General features: G+C 43.5%; 1 protein-coding gene across 1 annotated transcript in view; it reads left to right on the top strand.

The window, feature by feature from the left end:
• Window positions 1-19,945, top strand: part of GLRX3 (glutaredoxin 3) — a 31,163-nt gene extending 11,218 nt beyond the window's left edge. The window contains exons 3-11 of the mRNA XM_065923557.1: window positions 2,318-2,392; window positions 3,077-3,278; window positions 8,138-8,310; window positions 8,770-8,831; window positions 10,876-10,933; window positions 12,552-12,604; window positions 14,824-14,863; window positions 14,971-15,063; window positions 19,674-19,945. Of these exons, the coding sequence (XP_065779629.1) occupies window positions 2,318-2,392; window positions 3,077-3,278; window positions 8,138-8,310; window positions 8,770-8,831; window positions 10,876-10,933; window positions 12,552-12,604; window positions 14,824-14,863; window positions 14,971-15,063; window positions 19,674-19,724 (807 nt within the window). The 3' untranslated portion in view covers window positions 19,725-19,945. The remainder of the gene's footprint in view (window positions 1-2,317; window positions 2,393-3,076; window positions 3,279-8,137; window positions 8,311-8,769; window positions 8,832-10,875; window positions 10,934-12,551; window positions 12,605-14,823; window positions 14,864-14,970; window positions 15,064-19,673) is intronic.
• Window positions 19,946-21,856: the final 1,911 nt, after the last annotated feature.

Here is a 21,856-nt window from a genome sequence, read left to right on the forward strand (position 1 = left end):
AAGGGTCTGAGTTTGAGATTCACGGTGTAGGAAGCACGTGGTTCCCTCAAGGCATTCTGGCTGGGAATCCATTCCGGACATGTCCATGTCTGTTTGGTCCTGAAGTCATATATAATCGTGTCTTTTAAATTTGCTGTTTCTTATTTGTTGTGGTAGAAAAGGTAACCGTAGCATAATGAGAAAAGCACAGGGTTTGTCATCAAACAGACATGGGTTTGTTTCTCAGCTGCTAATTAACTGTGTCTGGAGTGACCTCTGTCCTGGCCCCTGTGGAGCTGAGATGATAACACGGCCCCTACTTTCCAGGTTGTGACAAGTCTGGTGTATAGCGCAGAGCAGGCCTCCAAGGAAGGTAGCTCTTGTTGGCCGTCTTTGGTCACTTCAGAATGCAGAAGAAAATTGAAATTAAAAGTTTTGAATATTTATGCATTTATCTTCTGTTGCTTTACATCCAACAGAAATATTTCCAAGGAGTTTTAGTGCTGTGAAGGTTTTCGGACTTCAGCTGCCCTTGCTATTCTGGGGAGCGGCTTTGCCTTTAATGGCCCTCCTGGTCTGGACTCAGGAGGATTTGCCTGTCACTGTTGCCTTTGTCTTATTAAGCTCTGTCTTCTGGGAGCTCATTTGAGGGGAGGCACGTGTAGTGATACTCCTGGTTTCAGCAGGAATTTTGAGAGCATCATTTGCTTCCCATAAGAGTTGTCAGTAAGGGGCCCTACTGGAAACCAGCAGAAATATGAGAAGAGATCAGCTTTTAAAAGCATATAGGAATTTGATTTTATGAGTCAGGATGTGACTTGTTTTGTTCTGTTTAAGACTCTGTTATCTTGCTTTTACTTAGTAGCACCTGTTTTTTGATTTGTATTACTTTTCTGTTAGAATCCCGGAGTGCAAGCGATGGGGATCTTCACTGAGCCTGGCCCAGTTCCCAGAGTGTGGGGGGCACTCATCAGATGTTAGTGCTGCCTCGGTCACCACCTTTCTGCTCTTCTTTGGTCTAGTGTGGAATTGTCTGAAAGAATATGGTACAGAAGTTCCTTAGACTTTAGAAAGAATGTCTTCTGAATAGCTGTCTCCAAATGCTTAACCTTCTCTTTGTTCTTTTTTTCAGTTTTATTGGACAGTTGACATTGATTTTAAAATATATGTGGTTTCTCACATTAAAAATGAAAATAATTTAAGCTATTGTTTCAAAAGGGTGTTCTAAATAAAATAGAATTAAGGCGGTAAAAGAGCACCCAAGAATATATGAGATGGAAGACACAAGCCACAGACATAGGATAGCCTCCCCCTGTGTCATGGTCATTTTTATGGATAGAAACAATGGATTGGTTAAAGCTCTGGATAAAGAGTATTTTAAGCCCAGTGGAAATCTTTTACTCTTGGAAAAACACAGTGTATATATATTTAAAACTCTTTAATAACATAATTTATCAGTAAACTCTATTTCCTATAGGTATAATGTGGATACAGATTCTTATTGGTTTTAAAAGTTTATATTACATTGACAGTCCTGTGAGGGAAAAACACAATATATCTTGGTTTTTCTCAAAGTATATAAAGTCCACATAAAAAGCTTATAGTAATTGTATTCTCATTATTTAGAGAGCATGTTACTAAATACATTTAAATTTATGTGTCAAATATCACATCAGATCTTGTTGAAGGGCTTCAAGGAAATTTTCAAATAGAATGTGGTCATCTTATTTAAAATGCATTCAAATGTATGAACAGACCCAGAAGCAAGTAACCTAGCAAGATATCTATCTGCTTAGGGTTCAGCAGCCTTTCAGGAGTTAAAAGTAAAATTTATCAGACATCAATAGTTTATTGAAGAAATACTCCTTTTTGCTTCATAATTTGCAGAAGGCTGCAACTGTCAGTCATGATGTACTGCCTCTTGAAATTAGTCAATAGAGCAAACAGCAAGAATTGCTGTGGGCAGAAAATAAGCACTGTAATCATGACATAACTGGGGTCAGTGATTTATGGATTTCAATATAGTAGTAGCTGCATATGATTGAAAATTTACTAGGTCACTAGTGCACCAAAAATTTTATTCACAGCCTCCAGGCATCTTTTGAAATGTGCAACAAAATAAAAACCTCTGAACCTGTTTTGACACCGCAGACTCAGTGGATGACATGCCAGCCCAGTGAGTCTCATTTAAATGTAAATGTGTCATAAACTTTTGTACTGTACTCTTTAAAACCGTCAACTACCTGAAGGGATAATGCATGTGAAACTGATTTACATGTTGAAGTAGTTAAAAAGAAAAGACCTTTTTATAATCACGCTTAATTCTTTTATTTTAAAGTTGGAAGCAGAAGCTGTTCCTGAAGTATCTGAAAAATATGAAATTAGTTCTGTTCCCACCTTTCTGTTTTTCAAGGTAAGGATAAACATGGTGGAGGAGACGCTTTGTCAGTAACACGGGGCCGTCTGTGCTGGTTCCCCTGATTGCTGAGCACGGGGTGTTCGCTTGCTCATCGCCTTCACTGTCTTGTAGTCTCATTACTTGCTTGCCCTGGGGGTCCTGGAAAAGTGACATGGTCTGTGGAGGTCCAGCCACCAGAATGCGTGACTGTAAACCCAAAATGTTTCCTGAGTTGGGTCAGAAGTTGATTGGTTGGGAAGTTGGTTGGTTGGGGCCTGTGCCTGGAGATGATGAAACATCTGGCCGCTTCTGGTTTGCTTAGTGACTCTCTCAGGAAGTGGGTGCAAATCTGTGTCAGGGCACTCCTGGGTGTCACCATAGTCCCCCAGGTGCCTCCTTTATACTTCATAACAGCCTGACCACAGTGGGGGGGAGATCCTTTCTGATCTGGTTTGAGGAGTAGTGCTTCTTTCCCAGCGTTTGCAAAAAGGAAAAAGGAAACCAACTATTTATTTCTAAAATTGACATGTATAGCAGGCGGTTTGTAATCTGAGTTTTCAAAAATTTCTCTCGTGATAGTGTTGACTGACCTCTTTAAATATTGGCTAGAGCTATGGACTTGTGCTTGTTATAATTTTGGAGCCTAAAATAGATGATGAAGGAATGTACACATACTCTAAATGACTTCTTTAATTTTAGAATTCTCAGAAAATCGACCGATTAGATGGTGCCCATGCCCCAGAGTTGACCAAAAAAGTTCAGCGACATGCGTCTAGCGGCTCCTTCTCACCAAGTGGTGGTGAGCACCCGAAGGAAGACCTCAGCCTGCGCCTGAAGAAGTTAATTCACGCTGCCCCCTGCATGCTGTTCATGAAGGGAACTCCTCAGGAGCCGCGCTGCGGTAAGGGGCTGCTGTGAGCCATGGCCTCACGGGGGTTGGGCTTGAGACCACGTGCTCTGTGCAGGCTGTGCTGGACAGCTTATATCGATGCTTGTGATCAGACACCCTTAGAAGAGCAGAAAGGTTGTAATTTCCAGTGGACTCTGTAGTTAGGTGATGAGAACTTGTTTGCAGTGTAGACTTGGAGAATGTTGGAACCAAAAGGCATTTTGGAAATCATCTAATTCAAAACCTTTGTTGTCTGCCTAATTCCCAGTGAAGGCGATTTGCTCAGCCACGGAGTAGCAGAGTTGGGGCTGAGTCCCGGCCACCATATTGCTGTTTCCATTAATAGGCTTTGGTCTGTTCAGCTAGTCTGGCTCTTAACACTTACCTTCTCTTTCTTGGCAGCCTCCTTTAATTCATATGGTTCAGATTCAGCAGTTCAGAAATGCACGGAATTACGGTAGCGTTCCAGTGTCTACCCTGTATGCTTTTGCCTTTCCTGTTGTCTCTCACCGTCTGATCACACTGTTCACCCATGCTGTCATTTCCAGTTCATTGCTTCTCGGGATTTAAAGATTCCTAATTCTGTGGCTTATAGTCACTCTTACTGTCTTACCTCAGATATACATGGAGTTTTGTCCTTAAGTAAATTTCAGAGTTATTTGACCCCTCTGGTATTGAATTTATGTTGTTTTCTTTTTACTGTGCCTCGCGAAACATTATTATGCTGCATAATTGAGCATTTAATGCCTTTCGTTGATGCTGTTGAGAACCTAAGAGTGTTGGCTTCAACTACACAGGAGGGATTTGTTAAAGATAGGTGGCAGGGAAATTAAATGTGTTATCAATATCATTACTGCTTGTCCAGTGTGACTTTATAAATACAGCCAAACTTCCACTATAAAGTTAGTTGTAAATTCTTCCCTATATAGTTAGCAAATTACACATTAAATTACGAAAAAGTCTAGTTTTAAATGTGAAGTTTTCATGGTGAATTCTGTCTTAGTTACTAAGAAATGGTTCCTTTCTTAGTTCTGCTTGAAAATTTTCTTTGCCAGCATTTACATGTTAGTTGCCTGCTGTTTATGTACGGAAAGGCTGATTTAGTCTGTGTGAAAGTTAACCAGAGAGAGCCGCAGATGGGTTCTGCGTGTTCGTTGTCTGTTTTTAATGGATGCTGCGCCTGGCCCGCCTCCTCCATCACGCAGGAGCACCATTTCTGACACGCTCTGTGCTGACCTCACAGCAGCAGTCCCGTCGGTCCTAGTCAGGACCTTCATCAGGCCCGAACCATGCAGAACTGGCTCTAGGGCACGGAGGAACCTGCGTGACAGGTTAGACATAGTAGACCCACAGTAAAACCAGTAGGGTGTTATCTTCTTTGGGAACAGAGCAGTGATATTCTCTTAATCTCTTCTGAATGAAGAGATTACCTGGCAAGTAAAACTGGCAGGTGGTGAAACTGCAGCTGGGGAAGGTAGTCTGAATCGGCAGAGGGGAAGGGGATGTCCTGGAATGCTTCGCAGACCAGATGCTGGCAAGCAGGCGCTTGTTGGCTGTGCCTGCCCTGATGCCTCGAGCTTCAAGTCTGCCTCATGCCTTCAGTTCTTCCTTGGTAGTGTCAGAAGGTCGGAGTCAACCTTGGAGAGCCATCCAGATGCTGAATGATTATTCAAATAAAATAGAATTACACTTAAAATAATCATTTTTCTGCTTACCATGTACTTTATTAGGCTGAATGTATGAGGTATTTCTAGCCATCTTTATATTAACCACCTGAGTGGCATTTAGAAGGCTGTACAAATAATGAGTTAGAATGAAAAAGAAGCTTTGAAACATTTCAGAGCAATATATTATTGCTCTATATTATACAGTATAACATACACTATATTATATACATTTAGATAATACTTAGGAGATATAAAAACGATTTTTAGATACATATGATAAACATAGTTTCATTCCTTATTATTTTTATATATATGTTTGGTAGAATTTTTGTAACTACGTTTTAGTAGGCTTTTCTGTTTCCCAGTATTTGGTTTCTGTGACAGCACGTCTTTCTTCACATACAGTAAATAGATTATTTTGGAGTATTGGTATTCTTTACACAAGCACCTAGTTGAGGCTTAATCAGGAGTCTTCCGCCGTGACTGTGCCTGCTGCCCCTTCACTTTCGCTGCTCTGACCGTTGGCCCTTGCCTGTGTGTGCGGCGCTGCGCGCTGTCTTTATCTTGGAATGGTCCTCTTACAGGAACGTACACAACTTTTACCCTCTTCCCTTCCCCTCTTCCTTGTTTACTGGAAAATTGCTTTCGCTTTTCTGATGGTACGTTAGTGGTGAGACCTAGGCAAACTCTTCTTTATAAGAGAACAGCCATCAGCTCTCATGAACTCAGGTGGCTGGTATTTCCACACTTTGAAGGCACTGCTGTCGTTAACACGCATTACTCCCTTTGAACTCCCCGTGGGAGTAGAGCTACACTTGATTTTTGATTAGCGCGTCCGCACTTTGCTTTCAGTAAAACAGAAAAACATGAATGAATAACGCTTAAACTTTCTATCAAGGAAACCTTGAAAGCCGTTTCAGGGTCTGCCCGGGGATCTGCTTGGACTCAGCCCAGCCCCTGCACATTGCACATCTCTGTCTTCTCAGCCTTAACTTTTGGTTTTGGGCTCTACCTGTAGCATGGTTAGTGTCTCAGGAGCCTGGCATGCTGATAGGGTCTCAGTCGTCAGAGGGTTAGACTTCCTTTTTCTGTGCTGCCCAGGAGGACAGGAAAGAAGGCTGTTGTGCTCTAGGATGATTTTCGAGGAGCACTGAGATGCGCATCTTTTAAAACAGAATGATAAATCCTTGATCTTGCAGGTTAATTAAGTTTTCTGTGAGTTTTCATATCTGTTTCCTCTAATAGAGCTTTTAGTAAAGCAAAAGGTATTTGAACTATGGTACAGAAATTTCTCCTGCAGTGAGTCATCTAATTGGGTTTTACTTTTTAAATCAAACATGGAAACATTACAGATTCCAAAGAATTCTTTAGGGCTTTATTGTTGTTAGATAGTGATGAAATGTGGCGGTTAGGCTCCTTATTCATGTCATCTGTCATGAGTGGAAATGATTGTGGAGAAAAATGGTGGTTCTATAACAGTTAAACATGGTTTTTCTACTTCTAAATATTTTTACTGCATTCATGCATTTTTCTTAAAAAAAAGTGTGTAAATATTTTGTTATTAAAATAAAGCCTTCTATTTTATCCTTCAGCATAACATTTCCAGTCTGCCACTTTAACCCTTAAAAATGAAACACTACCAATCAATCTCTCTAGTCTGCATGTAATTGCCTAAAGCAAAAATAAAGCTTTTTCTCAGTCAGTTACAGTAGAAATGAGTTAATATATTGGCAACAGAATAACCATCAGCAATCAGCCGTTAGCTGTTTACTAATGAACTCCCAGATGAATGAAAAAATTTCAGAATCAGTGTTTTACTTCAGGCTGTACATGAACTTAACACTTCAGTTGTAGGAAAAGCAACTTACATGCTATACAAATAAACACTGGTGCTTCATCTCAGTGAATGGCAGATCTAAAAATGTCTGGAACTCAGTAATAGATCCACGTTTTAATAGTAGAAGTGCTTTTGCATGACATCAGGTAAAGCCTATTCATGATTTGATTTTATTTAAAAATAATTGCAGATGCTATTACCTTCTAGGAATTAATCTGAAGAGTAGGTTATTTTCCAGTGGATTACGACTGTTTGGAAAGAAGAATGATGGAATGTGAAAGAGTGGAGTACAGAGTGTTGAAAAACAATCAGGAAGAATTAGCTTATAGGAAGAAAAATACCCTCTTTTCAGACAAGACTAAATAGGTTTATAAAAGACTGATATGCACACTCTTATTCTTCAGTAGTAATGTCATAATAAGAAAATGATGTCAAAAAAGTACAGAACAAAAATGTGTCACAAAAGTGTAATAAAATCATGGAACATAAGATTGTCACTACAGTGTGGTTAAAAAAAAAAGAAATCATATTACATGCTTTGGGGAATATAAATAGTTTTAGAAAAGAAACTGTCAAGTAAGGACACTGGATGAGAAAGGATACTGTCAGTCTATTGACAGTTCATACACAGCAGTGGAGGAGATAGCTTTGAAATTCAGTGCGCTGTGTCATTCTAGACTAAAAGAGAACATACTACTTTCTTGATTTTTAATTTATTCCATTGAGGGATGATGAAAATTGAGAACTATTGGAATGGATACACAGGAAGTAGTAAAAGGACAATAGAAGCCAGACAGAATTGGGTTTCCGAGCATGGTCCAGTAGTAGTGGAAAATAGCAGTTGTAGAGTTTTCTCTTCCACCTAGTGCTGGTTCTCACAGATTCACAGGACAGCAGGGCCTGGGGGCGGGGGTACTGTCTGGGTGTCCAGGTCAGTCTCCCAACTGATAGCAAAGTGCAGGGAGGGGGAGGTGGCCTCCAGACCTGCAGTGGGCCTCCGCTTGGTGAACGGAGCTGGCTGCCTGGGCTTGAGGTCTGTGCTGTTGGCTGGCACTGTTTCCCCTACTATGAAAATGTACCTAATATTGAAGAGGAACTTGGATAAAAAGACACACTTTTTTAAAAAACCCACAAGTGCGTTAAAAAGTTACGCCATACCTGAACATATAGTGTGGTTCAAGGTCAGAGAAGGGGTTCTTGGAATTGGTTTCCTCCTTACACACTAGTCAGCCAAGCTGATTAAATTATTGGTAAAATAGAGGCAGATTGTCTGTGTTCGGTAGGTAGTGTACACTCTGAATTAACATAAAATTGTGTGTACATGAGAGAGAGAAATAAATTTCTTTATTTTCTTTTTCTTTGTGCAGGTTTCAGCAAGCAGATGGTGGAAATTCTTAACAAACATAATATTCAGTTTAGCAGTTTTGACATCTTCTCAGATGAGGAAGTTCGTCAAGGCCTCAAAACCTATTCCAACTGGCCCACCTATCCCCAGCTCTATGTTTCTGGAGAGCTCATAGGAGGACTTGATATAATTAAGGTTAGAATTGAGAAGACCATTGTAAAGAATTTTCATGTTTATTGTTGTTTAGTCGCTAAGTTGTATCTGACTCTTGCGACCCCATGGACTGCAGCTCACCAGGCTTCTCTGTCCATGGGGATTTCGTAGGCAAGAATACTGGAGTGGGTTGCAGTTTCTTCCTTCAGGGGATCTTACTGACTCTGGGATTGAACTTGTGTCTCTTGCATTGTCAGGCGGGTTCTTTACCACTGAGCCACCAGTTTGGTATTTTCATATTTAAGCATACTTTTATAAGTGCTGTATTAAATCAAAAGTATACATTTTTGTAGAATCTACATTTTTGAATCTGGAATAAATAAAATATTTCTGATTCACTCCCATGAATTCACTAATAGGTGATTCATTAATATTTTATATAATGGTATGCCCGAGGAGATTTGTTATAATAAATGTATAAATAAAATATGTTTATTTTAGGAGCTAGAAGCATCTAAAGAACTAGATACGATTTGCCCCAAAGCCCCCAAGTTAGAGGAAAGGTAAGTGTGTTTAAAGTTTCAGTCTGCTATTATTTAAAAAAAAATTTTTGAGTTTTCATTTTTGTACTACTCTTTCTATGTAGAAATCAGAGGTTTGCTATTGTATGCCAAGGTCATAATTGTTACAGACTTAACCATGCAAACTTGGAAAGATCTCATTTGGACTGGAGAAAATTTTGCACCAATTTAATGATTATGTGGAGGATATTCTTGGTTTTTGTAGAAATGTCACTGTCACCATGAAATGACCAGATTTTAGCTCTCTGCAGTTTGGAGCTGGCCTCCAGTCTTGGTGTTCGGTTTCAGCTTTCTCGTGTGTCCTGCATGGCGGCCTCGGGCCGGCTGCTGTCTCCATCTTGGTAGAGCTCGGTGAGACGTGTTGAATGCGGAAGGCAGAGGCTGAGCATGGAAGTCGTGTGGAGACTCTGGGATTTCTCATTGCCGTTCTTAGGACCGTGGTAGCTTAAAATTCAAGGACCTTTTGTTTGGAGCTGTAAAACTGCTGTCTTATGAAGGGTCTCAATCTGCTTTTAAAGATTTTATCTTATAGAAAGTTTGGACTTGGGTCTGTAGGATTTTAATTTTAATAAATGTTAATTGTAATAAATAGTTATAATAAATATTAATGTAGAGGATTAAAAAGCAATTTATTTTGAAATACAGCAGCGTATCAACCATTCATAGTTGGTGCTTGAGTTTATAAGGTAAAACTTTCTCTCGTAATTTTCTTCTCATTCAACATTTTAAGATTTCCTGCAAGTGTTCACTTGGCTGTTTTGGTTAGTACAGTGCCCCTCATAGTTGGCGTGTGTGCCGAGCTGACCTGGAGGTGCCACGTGCTCTCAGATGGCGGGCCCCTCTCAGATGGCGGGCCCCCTGACGGGAAGGTGCAGCTGCGTGCCCCGTGGCACTCGTCTCCTGGGCCAGGGTGTGCTCTGTAGCCTGAGTGGCTCAAGGAGGGCGCGGCCCCGGAAGACTGTCTCCAGACACACTGGTATTTTCTTAGTTTATTTTCCTCTGTGTTGAGTTCACCTTTGCTGTTTGTATCCCTGTTTTCATTAGACCACTCTTTCCTAATGTGCTGTGTTCAGGCACCAGAAGATGACTGGTTAGAATTATATAGAAAGTAATAGTCAGTACATTTTGAGTCATAATTTAAAGGGCTCCTGGAAAGCGCAGTGTCGGAGCCCAAGTTCCTGGCCTTGGCCACGTCTCTGTGGTGGGACAGATGGACCTGTTTCGGTTCCCTGGATCCCAGTAGCTGGAGCTCCAGGTGAGAGGGGGCTTCTGAAAATTGGCTTCCACAGCACCATGTGAAAGTGTGTGTGACGCAGCTTTGTGCTTGATTTGTCTACTTCATTTGTGAGACCTTTTTTCTCGGAGGAGATTTGGAGCCGTGAGTGTTCCAGAGCACGTGGAAGGAGGAGAACGCGGTGCGGTGACCAACGCGGTGTGGTGACCACCGCGGGGCCCCTGGTCCTGATGCGGGTGGGTCCTGGGATCCGCTGTGGGCTCCAGGGTGTGTGCAGATGGTCAGCGTTCTGGACAGCAAGCTAGATCAGGAGGTTTGAAAGATGGTATAAAGTTGAGAGGAGAGCATTAGACTTCAGCAAGTGAGGCTGAGCGCGTCTCCCCCCAGGTGGGACCCTGTGGCCATGAAGAGTGTGGGGCTGTGCTGGCCTCATGGTGGGAAAGGACACACGTGTCTAGTTCAGGAAATTCCAGGCGGGCTCAGTCTGTATGTCCCTTATTGAGCAATTCCTTACTGAGTTGGTTATTATTTTTTTTAGTTCTGTGAGTTGATGGGCTTAAATTTGCAATTTGAAGGCACATTTGTTGCCTTAAAAAGCCATATTGTGTTTTACAGTGGCTTAGGGAGACAGTGAAATAAAGGGAAATGTCAGTGCATTTGCTTGTTTAATACACTCAGTGCTGTGAACTCTCATCCTGCCGTCCCTCAAATGTGCACGGTACCCGTGAAGCGGAGCGAAAGTGGTGTTTAATAATTGAGCTGAGCCCTTTCATATCAATTTTCTCTCTTCAGGCTCAAAGTACTGACAAATAAAGCTTCTGTGATGCTCTTTATGAAAGGAAACAAACAGGTAAAGAATTCAAAAATGGTTTTATTTGTAATTTCTTTTGATGTTAACATCTGCAACAAGGGGACACTTAAATCTTTTTTTCCTAGCTTTAGCTAATGAAGCTGTAGTGGTAGCAGGAAGTTATCCAGGCCTTAATTGGTGCTTATGGAGATCAAACAAAGTAATCTACATTTTCCTTGACTTTATCATCAGCATCTCAGCAGGGTGTATTTCTTTCTGCTGCCAAACTTTGTCAGCGGATGTGGTCAGTACTGCTAGCACTGGACGGGTTCCGTTAGCTGCTATCTACTCCCAGAGCGTGCACTTCGGGGCTGAGAACCTCACAGTTCTTGGTTTGCAGCTCTGGACCATGGTCTAAAGTGCTGGCGATGGAGAAAGATGCAGGGCTGCATCTAGGGGGCTCAGAACTTGTTTGATGAATGAGTGGAACGGTTTGACAGTGTTTATTTGTAATTGGGTGGTTCTTGTCGCGCCCATGGATGAAAGTTGTACTGATTGTGCATCATTCTGAATACCAAGTTTGATAGCTCACCCCCACTGATAAGTTGATCAAAACCATCTAACCTGTGTATTTGAATTAGATTGGTGATCTCTAGAAGCCAGCCTCTGTTACCTTCCTTTGTTCTAACCAGGTGCTGAGGTGGGCAGGGCTGGGCAGAGGACAGTAGAACTCTGGAAGGCTGGGCGGAGGCGGTCACGACTCTGCCGTTCCATCTGCCTCACCTGTCCAGTGGGGTGTGTTGGGCAAGCCACTCGCCCCAGAGCTTCAGTGTCCCCTCTAGTGGATGGACAGGGTCATTCTGGGAAATTTATATAAGTAGTACAGCTTATACAACTAGTAAACATAGCTGTTACAGTGGAAGTAACAGTAACTAGGAAGATGTGGTGATATACACTTTACCAGATTGGGGTCACTAGATTAGGACCTGGATTCCTTGACTGCTTCACTGTATTTTTTAAAACAAAGTAGAGGAAGTTAATAATTCCCAGTCACCTTTTTTTTTTTTTTTCCTTCTTGGCGGTTATTTAAAGCAGATTTTTATATTTTGTTCCTGGAAGCCCAGGAAGTAATCATGAATTCTGGGAATGGAATTGTGAGTGCTGGTAAGATGTTTACATGGGGCCAAGTCTTCTCTATAGGACTGGGATTTGGGATCTTCTGGCATGAAAAAAAAACTGTTAGACTTTCCTTTAACCTCAGAAAAGTTTGGTACTCCATAATGTAAACATATGTTTAAAAAGTGGGAGTAGGAAAAGGATGATCCCAACAACTGCAGAAAGGAGGTGTTGCGGCTGTGGGTCTGCGTGAAGTGGAGCAGAGGCAGCAGGGTTTGACTCAGGCGGTTCTTGATCACAGGGTGACAGTGTCAGAACACAGTCATCTCCAGTGCTGACAAGCCCAAGTCAGGCTGGGGGCCGCGTGCCTGAGGTGACATCTGGATGGGTCCTTCTTGAAGGGGCAGGTTTCATCCTTCCGTCGGCTCTGGTACGAGGAGGCCCTGGGAGCTGGCCGTCTTCTGCAGTGCCGTCTCCTGGACAGAGCCTCAGACAGGGCTGTGCTTGTGGGCTGTGTGGGCATGTGGTGTACCCTAAAGTTTGTGTTTTTTTCTAAATGTAGGAAGCTAAGTGTGGCTTCAGCAGACAGATTTTGGAAATACTAAATAGTACTGGGTAAGTAAATCTTGTTTTCAGAGGGTGTATTTAAGAAGTTCTAAGTTTTCAATTCTGACACTGATTCTTCTTAGTTGTTACATCTGTTCATATATTTCTATGTTTGTTTTTGCTGTAGCATTTTGTGAATGCTTTAACTTAGACCACAGTAGAATTTTTTTGACCAATGCCAACCTATTGGTAACATAAAGGAGGTATTTTGGCAGCCATTGAAATAACTATTTGTCTACTTTCCCAGAGGAAAATTACTGAGTTCTTAGCATGCATAAAGATATTTTAGGGAAAGTGTATTACAGGTTTTTAATTTTCTTTAAAAAAAAAAAAAATTCTAGTTTCCAAATAGTTTGTGAAACAGGAAGCACAAGAAGGTCCGTTATCTGGATCTGTTATGTAGCAAATTAGATTGTGGTGCTCGTGCTTCTGATCTCAGCGATGAAGCTGCCAGGTAAGAAAACTGAAATTGTGGTCAAACCACTTATTTAGAGATACTTAACTCATGTTCTGTATTGTCCAGTGTTTTTGCTTATTTTTCTTCCTTATTACTTCTCAACTGCCTCTTTTATTATAAGGATTCTAACTGTAGCTTTAGATAGACTCTCCAACCCTATGACTTGACAGGGAAAGTCACCTTTGAAGTGTGTGGGCCTTCTTGGGCTGGGTGGAGGAACACAGCCCCAGATGCAGCTTTCAGGACAAAAGAGGAACAGTCGCTCTATTCAGGTGACTGTGACACTTCACAGAGGAGAGTCTGGCTGCTGCTGTCCTCTGGCCTCCAGCTGCCCCGTCCTCACCCCGCCCTGGGCTGCAGGAGAGGCTGGCTCTCCTCTGGTCACGTCCTTCCCTTTGCCACGTCTCCCGTGAGTCACCCTCAGGCCGCCTGTCCTTAGCATCGGCCAGTGCCCTGGGGTTCTGAGAGCAGGATGGGACAGTTCTGGGCCCATTACAGCCTGAGTGTTTGCTGGGAAGTCTCCATCACTTACTTTCTGTCCCGTATCTGTCTAAACTGGATTGGATTGGATTGGATTGGATTGAAAGCACCGGTTCCCCTAGAGCAGGGAGCTTCTTTGGGACAGAGTACCCTCCCGACTCCAGGCTGGCTGAACACCTCCCAGGGTCTGTTAACGTGGAAGACTGTGCCTACTGGAGCTGTTGGAATATGGGGGGGGGGGGGGGGGAGTGCTTTTAGCGCTCTATTCCTTTCCTCCATCCTTGCTCTTGTCTGTTCCTTCCATAGGAAAGACACGTGTGCCCTGAGGAGCTGAGCACCCAGTGTGCATTGGGGTGTGGGAGGCGCCCTTTACAGGGGACTTGAGGAGGTGTACCTGTGTACATGTAGGCCCAGCATTTCTTAGAGCCCTTATATCAGTGGGCAGTTCCAGAACTCAGTATTTTTATAATATTGTGTCAATTAGGAGATCTGCCTCTTTAGTTCAACTTGAAGGGAGGCTTACACTGTGTGGTTCTGTTTTTCTTTTTTTAATCTTTTTTGCTCTTCTTCCAAACATTACTTTCTTGATGCTTGTTGATTTATCCTGTCAAGTTCTTTTTTTGACTCCTTCTTGCATTATGGACCATTTTCTTTGGAACTTGTATATTAAGTAAACAGGATTTCCCTATGAAAATGGCTTTGGTTTTATGGAAAGCAAAATTATTTTTTTCATATGTGGTGTTCTTTGGCCAGGTTTTGAAATTGCACATATACTCACAGTCTTCCTGCAGGGATCCAGTCACACATGCTTACTAATTCCTTGACCACCTTGTAATGAAATCCTCCTGAGTAGATGTTGAATTTTCACTCATTTATACAAGTAGCGTTCATTACACGGCATAAAGCCACAACCCTTTCACTGGTTGTATGCATCGTGGAAATAGCATGTGTGTTCTAAAGTAAGTCATGCTCTGTGGAAGGCTCATTTCCAGAGGGCTAGCTGGTGGGAGTGTGTCCCCCAGCTGGTGAACTCCCAGCCCCCATCCCTGGGCGCTGCAGGGCTGTTCCGTCCTCCTGAAGCGCAGAAAATCCAGAAAAATTTGTATCTTGGGATGATTTATTCTGTCAAGTACAAGACAGATAAAGAAGTAAAATAATTTCTGTTTTCCCCCAAATTTTGTTAGCAACAAAACAGTTTTACTTTTCTTGACTGTTTTTGAAACACCAAATACAGTTTATAATTTTTGTCTAAAACTGTATTTCTTGTTAAAATGTTGTCTCCTTTTTGTAGGATTGAATATGAGACATTTGATATATTGGAGGATGAAGAAGTAAGTTCTGTGTTTTAGGTTTTGTCTTTTGTCTTAGTTTTAACCATCAGGATTGTCATTTATTCTAATCTGATAGGATGATTTCAGGGTTCCTGTTGTTTCTGTAGGTTCGGCAAGGATTAAAAGCTTACTCCAATTGGCCAACATACCCTCAGCTGTATGTGAAGGGGGAGCTTGTCGGAGGACTGGACATTGTTAAGGTGAGGTCAGGAATCACTGGGAGCCTGGAGGAATGAAAGCCTGAGCGTGTATGAAAACTGTCGTTTCACTGGACTCGTCCTTGGTGTCCTGTTCTGGCCTTGTGTCTGATCGCTCCAGCCCAGAGCTACCATCTCTCCGCCAAGAATATCTTGTCTCTTACCTCTCACCTGAGCCAGTCAGAGTCAGCCCCTCACTGTACGGCCTTGCCTACCCACTAGGTCCTTTGCTCTGGCTCTGAGGAGCTGCCAGCCAGGGTCCGCAGAGAGACTCGGCGCTCAGAGCAGCTCTGGGTGTGGCTAGGCTCCAGCCCTGATTCACTCTCACTCTACTGTTCTTCCGTGTTTCAGCTTCTTTCTCCACTGTCTCTACTTTGGGTTTCCGTGCAGAGTCCACATCTGTATCCTTCAGGCTCCTCTTGTCTGTGAATCTTAGGTTTCTTCAGCCAGAAATGATTGCTTTGCATCTGCTTCTGAAGTTCTCCTGCCCTGCTACATTTATATCGCTATAATTAGATTACTTTCTGGTGTCATTTCAGTTGCCTTACTCACATGTACTCGGTGATGGAGTAAAGAGTGCTGGGCTACGGGCCGGGGGCCTGGGACACAGTGCTGGCCTGGCCCTGCTAGCTGTGCCCCTGAGGCCTGAGGACTGGGTGAGGTCATCTCCAGGTCCCCCACTGGTTCTCAGATGCTGGGAAACTGGAGACCTCTGTCAGGTTGTCAGTGTATTTCAAGGACTCTGTTTCTTCTGCGTGTTTGATGATGGATTTTCTAGTTGGACTGGCTTTCAGTTCAGTTGCTTAGTTGTGTCTGACTCTTAGCAACCCCATGGACTGCAGCACACCATGCTTCCTGTCCATCACCAACTCTCAGAGCTTGCTCAAACTCATGTGCATTGAGTCAGTGATGCCATCCAACCGTCTCATCCTCTGTCGTCCTCTTCTCCTCCCGCCTTCAATCTTTCCCAGCATCAGGGTCTTTTCCAAGGGGTCAGTTCTTTGCATCAGGTGGCCAAAGTATTGGAGTTTCAGCTTCAGCGTCAGTCCTTGCAATGAATATTCAGGACTGATTTCCTTTAAGATTGACTGGTTTGATCTCCTTGCAGTCCAAGGGACTCTAAAGGATCTTCTGTAACAACACAGTTCAAAAGCATCAATTCTTTGGCACTCAGCTATCTTTATAGTCCAACTGTCATATCCATACACAACAACTGGAAAAACCATAGCTTTGAGTAGATGGATCTTTGTCGGCAAAGTAATGTCTCTGCTTTTTAGTATGCTGTCTATGTTGGTCATAGCTTTTCTTCCAGGGAGCAAAGCATCTTTTAATTTCATGACTGCAGTCACCATCCGCAAAATGATTTTGGAGCCCAAGAAAAGAAAATCTGTCACTGTTTCCATTGTTTCTCCATCTGTTTGCCATGAAGTGATGGGATTGGATGCCATCATCTTAGTTTTCTGAATGTTGAGTTTTAAGCCAGCTTTTTCACTCTCCTCTTTCACTTTCATCAAGAGGCTCTTTAGTTCCTCTTCACTGTCTGCCATATGGGTGGTGTCATCTGCATATCTGAGGTTATTGATATTTCTTCCTGCAATCTTGATTCCAGCTTGTGCTTCATCAGCCTGGAATTTCTCATGATGTATTCTGCATATAAGTTAAATAAGCAGGGTGACAATGTACAGCCTTGAGAAGTACTCCTTTCTCAATTTTGAACCAGTCCATTGTTCTATGTCTGGTTCTAACTGTTGCTTCTTGACCTGCATACAGATTTCTCAGGAGGCAGGTCAGGTGGTCTGGTATTCCCATCTCTTGATGAATTTCCCATAGTTTATTGTAATCTACACAGTCAAAGACTTTGCGTAATCAATAAAGCAGAAGTAGATGTTTTTTCTGGAATTCTCTTGCTTTTTCTATGACCCAACGGATGTTGGCAATTTGATCTCTGATTCTTCTTCCTTTTCTACGTCCAGCTTGAACATCTGGAAGTTCATGGTTCATGTATTATTGAAGCCTGGCTTGGAGCATTTTGAGCATTACTCTGCTAGCGTGTGAGATGAGTGCAGTTGTGTGGTAGTTTGAGCATTCTTTGGCATTGCCTTTCTTTGGGATTGGAATGAAAACTGACCTTTTCCAGTCCTGTGGCCACTGCAGAGTTTTCCAAATTTCCTGGCATATTGAGAGCAGCACTTTCACAGCAGCATCTTTTAGGATTTGAAATAGCTTAACTGGAATTCCATCACATCCACCAGCTTTATTTGTTGTGATGCTTCCTAAGGCCCACTTGACTTCACATTCTAGGATGTTTGCTCTAGGTGAGTGATCACACCATCGTGGTTATCTGAATCATTAAGATCTTTTTTGTACAGTTTTTCTGTGTATTCTTGCCACCTCTTTTTAATATCTTTTGCTTCTGTTAGATACTGGCTTTAAGTAAATTCGAAGTGAATTTTAAACAGACATGACTTTGTAGGATTTCAAATCCAGAACCTAGGGCCCCTCACCTGGTAGCACCCATGTATCTGGAGCTCTCCTCAGCAGCCCAGGACAACAGGGGGCAGCTGCAGCTTTAACATCCTCGAAGCCTCCCTGGAGCCCGGCCCTCCCCTGGCATCGCAGCGATAGGGGATGGTGGCATTGCTGGGCGCAGGAAGGCCTGGGCAGCAGTGAGGGCTCAGCTGCAGGAGTGCCAGCCTTCATGGAAGGCGGTGAGTGGTGCTGCCCGGGCTCAGGCCCTCCTCGGCCTTGCCAGTTAGGGGATTTTATCTGAGGTCAGGTCCTTGATGTTTTAAGTGGAAAGCAAGTAGTAAGTGCTGCTGCCCCTGGTTGTCTTATAACCTGCTGTCTGGTTGCTGATGCCTCTGTAAGTTTTTGACTTGATGCCGTCATCCCATGAAAGAGCTCTGGCCCAGCCCTGGGGTCTTTAGCACTGAGTGCCGGCAGGTTTTCCAGGTCACAGGGCTGCGGTCCTGCGGTTTCATTGCCCAGGTTTTGTCTCCTGCTGAGTTCCAGGTTTGATGTCACACTTCTTGAGGAAGCCAGTGAATCATTTCCCCAGTAAACTCTCATTCCTGGAGGGAAGAAAACATCTAACATAGTAGCTGTGAACAGCCCTGAGGCAGCAAAACTCGGTCTGCATTTGTTGTTCTGTATCTGTTTGTGTGAGACAGGCAGTGTTCAGAGCCCAGACACTCCCGAGCCTGTTCTTGTCTGAAGGTTTATGGCCTGTCCCTCAGCCACTGCAGCCCTGGGGAAGATGCAGTCACGATGTCTCTTTTCACTCTGAAGCTGAGCTGCGTGGGCAGCTTCTTTTAGGTGTGTAACAGTGTGTGTTACGTGACTTCTTGTGTTCTCCTGCTAAGAACTTACACGTCTGGAAGTTTGTGATACTGGTGACAGTGTTCTGTGAAAAGATAACGGGTTTGATGTCATGTGCTGTGTTGGTCTCTTCTGGCAGAGGGCAGCGCTCCATCTTTACGTCAGTTACAGTCTTAGCTGTGTTGCTGACGGCTCACCCCTGGCTTCCTCAGCAGGAGCCGTGAGTGCTGGTTTGGTTGAATGATGAGTGAATGGATTATGTGGTGATGTCTGGATAAAAGTGTCGATAGCTTAGTATGGATGCAGAGAGGTAACATTAGTGGCTCTGCAGCATTGCAGAGTTTGGGATGCAGAATCAGCTGAGAGTCAGGTGCTTCCCGTACGTCACTGCCTATTACCCTCCCAGCAGGCGAGGAAACACAGGGAAGTTGGGGGAGTGGTGTGCGCCCTCCTGGCCAGGGAGCTGTTGGGTCCCGGTCCCACGCCGGGCCCGCCCACCCACCCACCCACCCATTGAGCTGCGTGGCCGGCTGCCTCCGAGTCGTGTGCTCCGAGGTCGTGCATGGCTTCTTGATGTCTCCAGATGTTTGCTTGTTAAATGGGTACAAGATCCCAAGAACTGCCTGTCTGGGTTTAATCCAGAGAGAGTGCCAGTGGATTTTAGTGGTTTTATTGATTGATGTTCATGAAGCTTAAGAATAACCTGAAATGTTCTGTCAAATTGTTTATTTTAGACTAGAAAATCTTATTTATCCTCCACCGTCACATTTTAAACCTGATGGCTTGTTCCAGTTTTAGATCTGAAAGAGAAAGATAGGCACAAACCCTTTGTGAATACCTCAGCTTTTTACTGGCTTCCGGCCTCTGTGTTTACATATCAGTGCCCGGCTTTTCCAGGTTGCATTGAAACTGTGAAGCCTCTTTACTACCTGTAGGGAGCAGGTGTCCTGCGCATTGTATCTGAGTAGACCTGATGTTTCTTCAATCACTTAAAGTTCATTTTCCCTGTTAATTGCTATTGTTTAAATAGGAAGCTTCACTGTTTTGCTCCAATTGCTGTGTTTGCTAATGCTGAAAAATCTGTGGATTTTCAAACATCTTTTAACTCTAATTTTGTAATGTGATAGTGTGCCAGTTTTTAGGGCGGTGCCCTAAAAGTGTGCTGGTGGACTGGAATTCGCATCCAGTGAGGTGTTTCTTTGGGTTCTCTGATAGAGATGCCATCTGCCATTGTATAGATGTTTTTATTTTCTATATATATGTATGCATGATACTGTTTCCTTCTTTATTTTTAGGAACTGAAAGAAAATGGGGAGTTGCTGCCTATACTGAAAGGAGAAAATTAATGAACATTAGACTTGGTGCCCACCCACTGCAGGAAGGCTTCCTCCAGCGGAGCAGTTCAGGATTTAGTCCTCAGAAACGGACTAGGAGGAGAAAATGCTCATCCCCAGTTACGCTTTGTGTATTTCACAAGGCTGTGCTAAATAACATATGTGACCTTTTTTTTCCACCAAAAATAGAACGTAATAAACATCTTCAAGTTCAATTAAAAATAATTGTATAAAAAAGTGTGTCTTTATAGTGATGTTAGGCGTGTAGTTACTGTAACTACCCCACTTTTCATCTCTTTTTCATCATCTGTGGGCATCTTGCAGTTAAGAAATAGACAGTCTTCAGAGAGTGAGGAACTTGAGAATCTGAACCACACCAGCATTTAGAGCCACTCACAGACCAAACCAATGGCTCCCCTCACTGGCCGAAGATCTTTTTACAGCTCAGAAAATTGTGCTGCAGGCCTTTTTCTGAGCATCACTGAGCTGGGCCCTGGTGAAATGGCTGTGTCCGTGCCGGCATCTGCAGATTCAGGAGCTGTGTCAGTCCCAGCAACGTAGTACCTGGGAGCCTCTCAGGAAGGGGACTTCTCAGCGGATTTCTTTCATTACTTGTCCAAGGACAGGCAGCCTGGCAGAGAGCAGGATGGTGTTGTTGGGTTGTGTTACACATCACAACTTACTCTAATCTTTGCACTAAAAATACTGATTTAGTCCTTAAATAAGTTGAGAACATCCAGAAGTCCATGAACATTTCAGTAGTATTTTTGATTCTAACATACTGAATTTTGAATCTAACATACTGAAAAAACAGTTGCTCCTTTAGGTCTCTGCCAGGCATGTGTTAAACAGAAGGCTGAGTCCATTGCGATGTTCTTAGACTCTCTTGGTACTTGAGGCACATGTTATCCTCATGGAGTTTTCCCTGCCTGTTGCGCTGGGTGGCTAAGGCTCCAGAAGATTGGTGTTGGTCAGGAAAGGGGCGCAGCAGCTAGCAGTTGAGGTGGGAGAGACGGGAGGAAACGCAGGCAGTTCCAGCACAGGTAAGCCTTCGCTCACTAGGGCGCTGGCATTTCCCACCTCTCATGCGACAGGCCATCTCGCTGCCGTTCCGCGTGCAGAGAGGAGAGACGTGCCTGTGTGAGTTACGCGTGGCCTTGCTTCCTGCCACGAGGACGACACGCCTCATGGTTCAGTGTCTTCTACTTAGATGTGGCTCTTTTGGGCATTAGTCTATGAACTACGTTTTTCCACTTTGAAAATAACTGTATAAGCAAAACCTCTAAAATGCAGATGGAGATGGATTTTGACTGAAATTTTATTAAGCCGTCAGCTCCAGGGATGTGCGTGACTCATGGAGGGGCCCTGATTTCCTTTATCCCAAACAATCTAAACCCCATACCACTTTTGTGACTTCTGCACTGTCCATGGGTGCTGTCTGCCCTGTTGTATTTTCTACTAAGTCAGGTTTTAACCTCACTGTATCCCAAGCAACAGTATCTGCTGTCACAACAACACGAAAAGATCTTTTTTTATTTTTCCTCTTGCATATTCAAATAAAATGCATAACTTTTAGCAAAAATTCTGCCCTCCAATTAGGGAGCCACCCTTCTGCTCAAGAGGTGTTACTCTGATAATATAAGATGCTGCATGCGTTCTAGGACAGACTCCCTTCAGGGGACTCTGGGCGTGATGAAGAGCTCTGGCAGTATCGTCCTCGGTTGAGCATCTGGTTTGAGTTGGGAGAGTGGGGAGCTGTCCCTGTGCTGAACATGAGGGTGATCTCTAAGCCCTGCTAGTTGTTGGCTCTGTTGGCTCCAGGTATGTTGGAGTAACAGTGGACCAGATTTCCATCTTGCAGGTGTTTCCAGCGAGACGTCGGGAAGTCCTCGAGACCTTCGTGCAAACCGATAGCATTCCTCGCTGACTTTCTGGATGTATTTTAGGAGTGAGGCAGGTGAGTCCTGTGCCCAGTGGAACTTCACCTTCCATAGGTCGACCCCGATGAGATTTCCTAACAGTCGAGCCTGCCCTAGTCATCACCTTTGTCAGAGTTGGTATCTTCTCTTTGGAGGCAAAGTAGTTCCCAGCATCCAAGAGACCTCAGTGGGGGAGGCGACAGAGTGTCATCCAGATGCTACCCG

The sequence above is a fragment of the Muntiacus reevesi genome, chromosome 2, assembly GCF_963930625.1.
Source record: "Muntiacus reevesi chromosome 2, mMunRee1.1, whole genome shotgun sequence".
Lineage (NCBI taxonomy): Eukaryota > Metazoa > Chordata > Mammalia > Artiodactyla > Cervidae > Muntiacus > Muntiacus reevesi.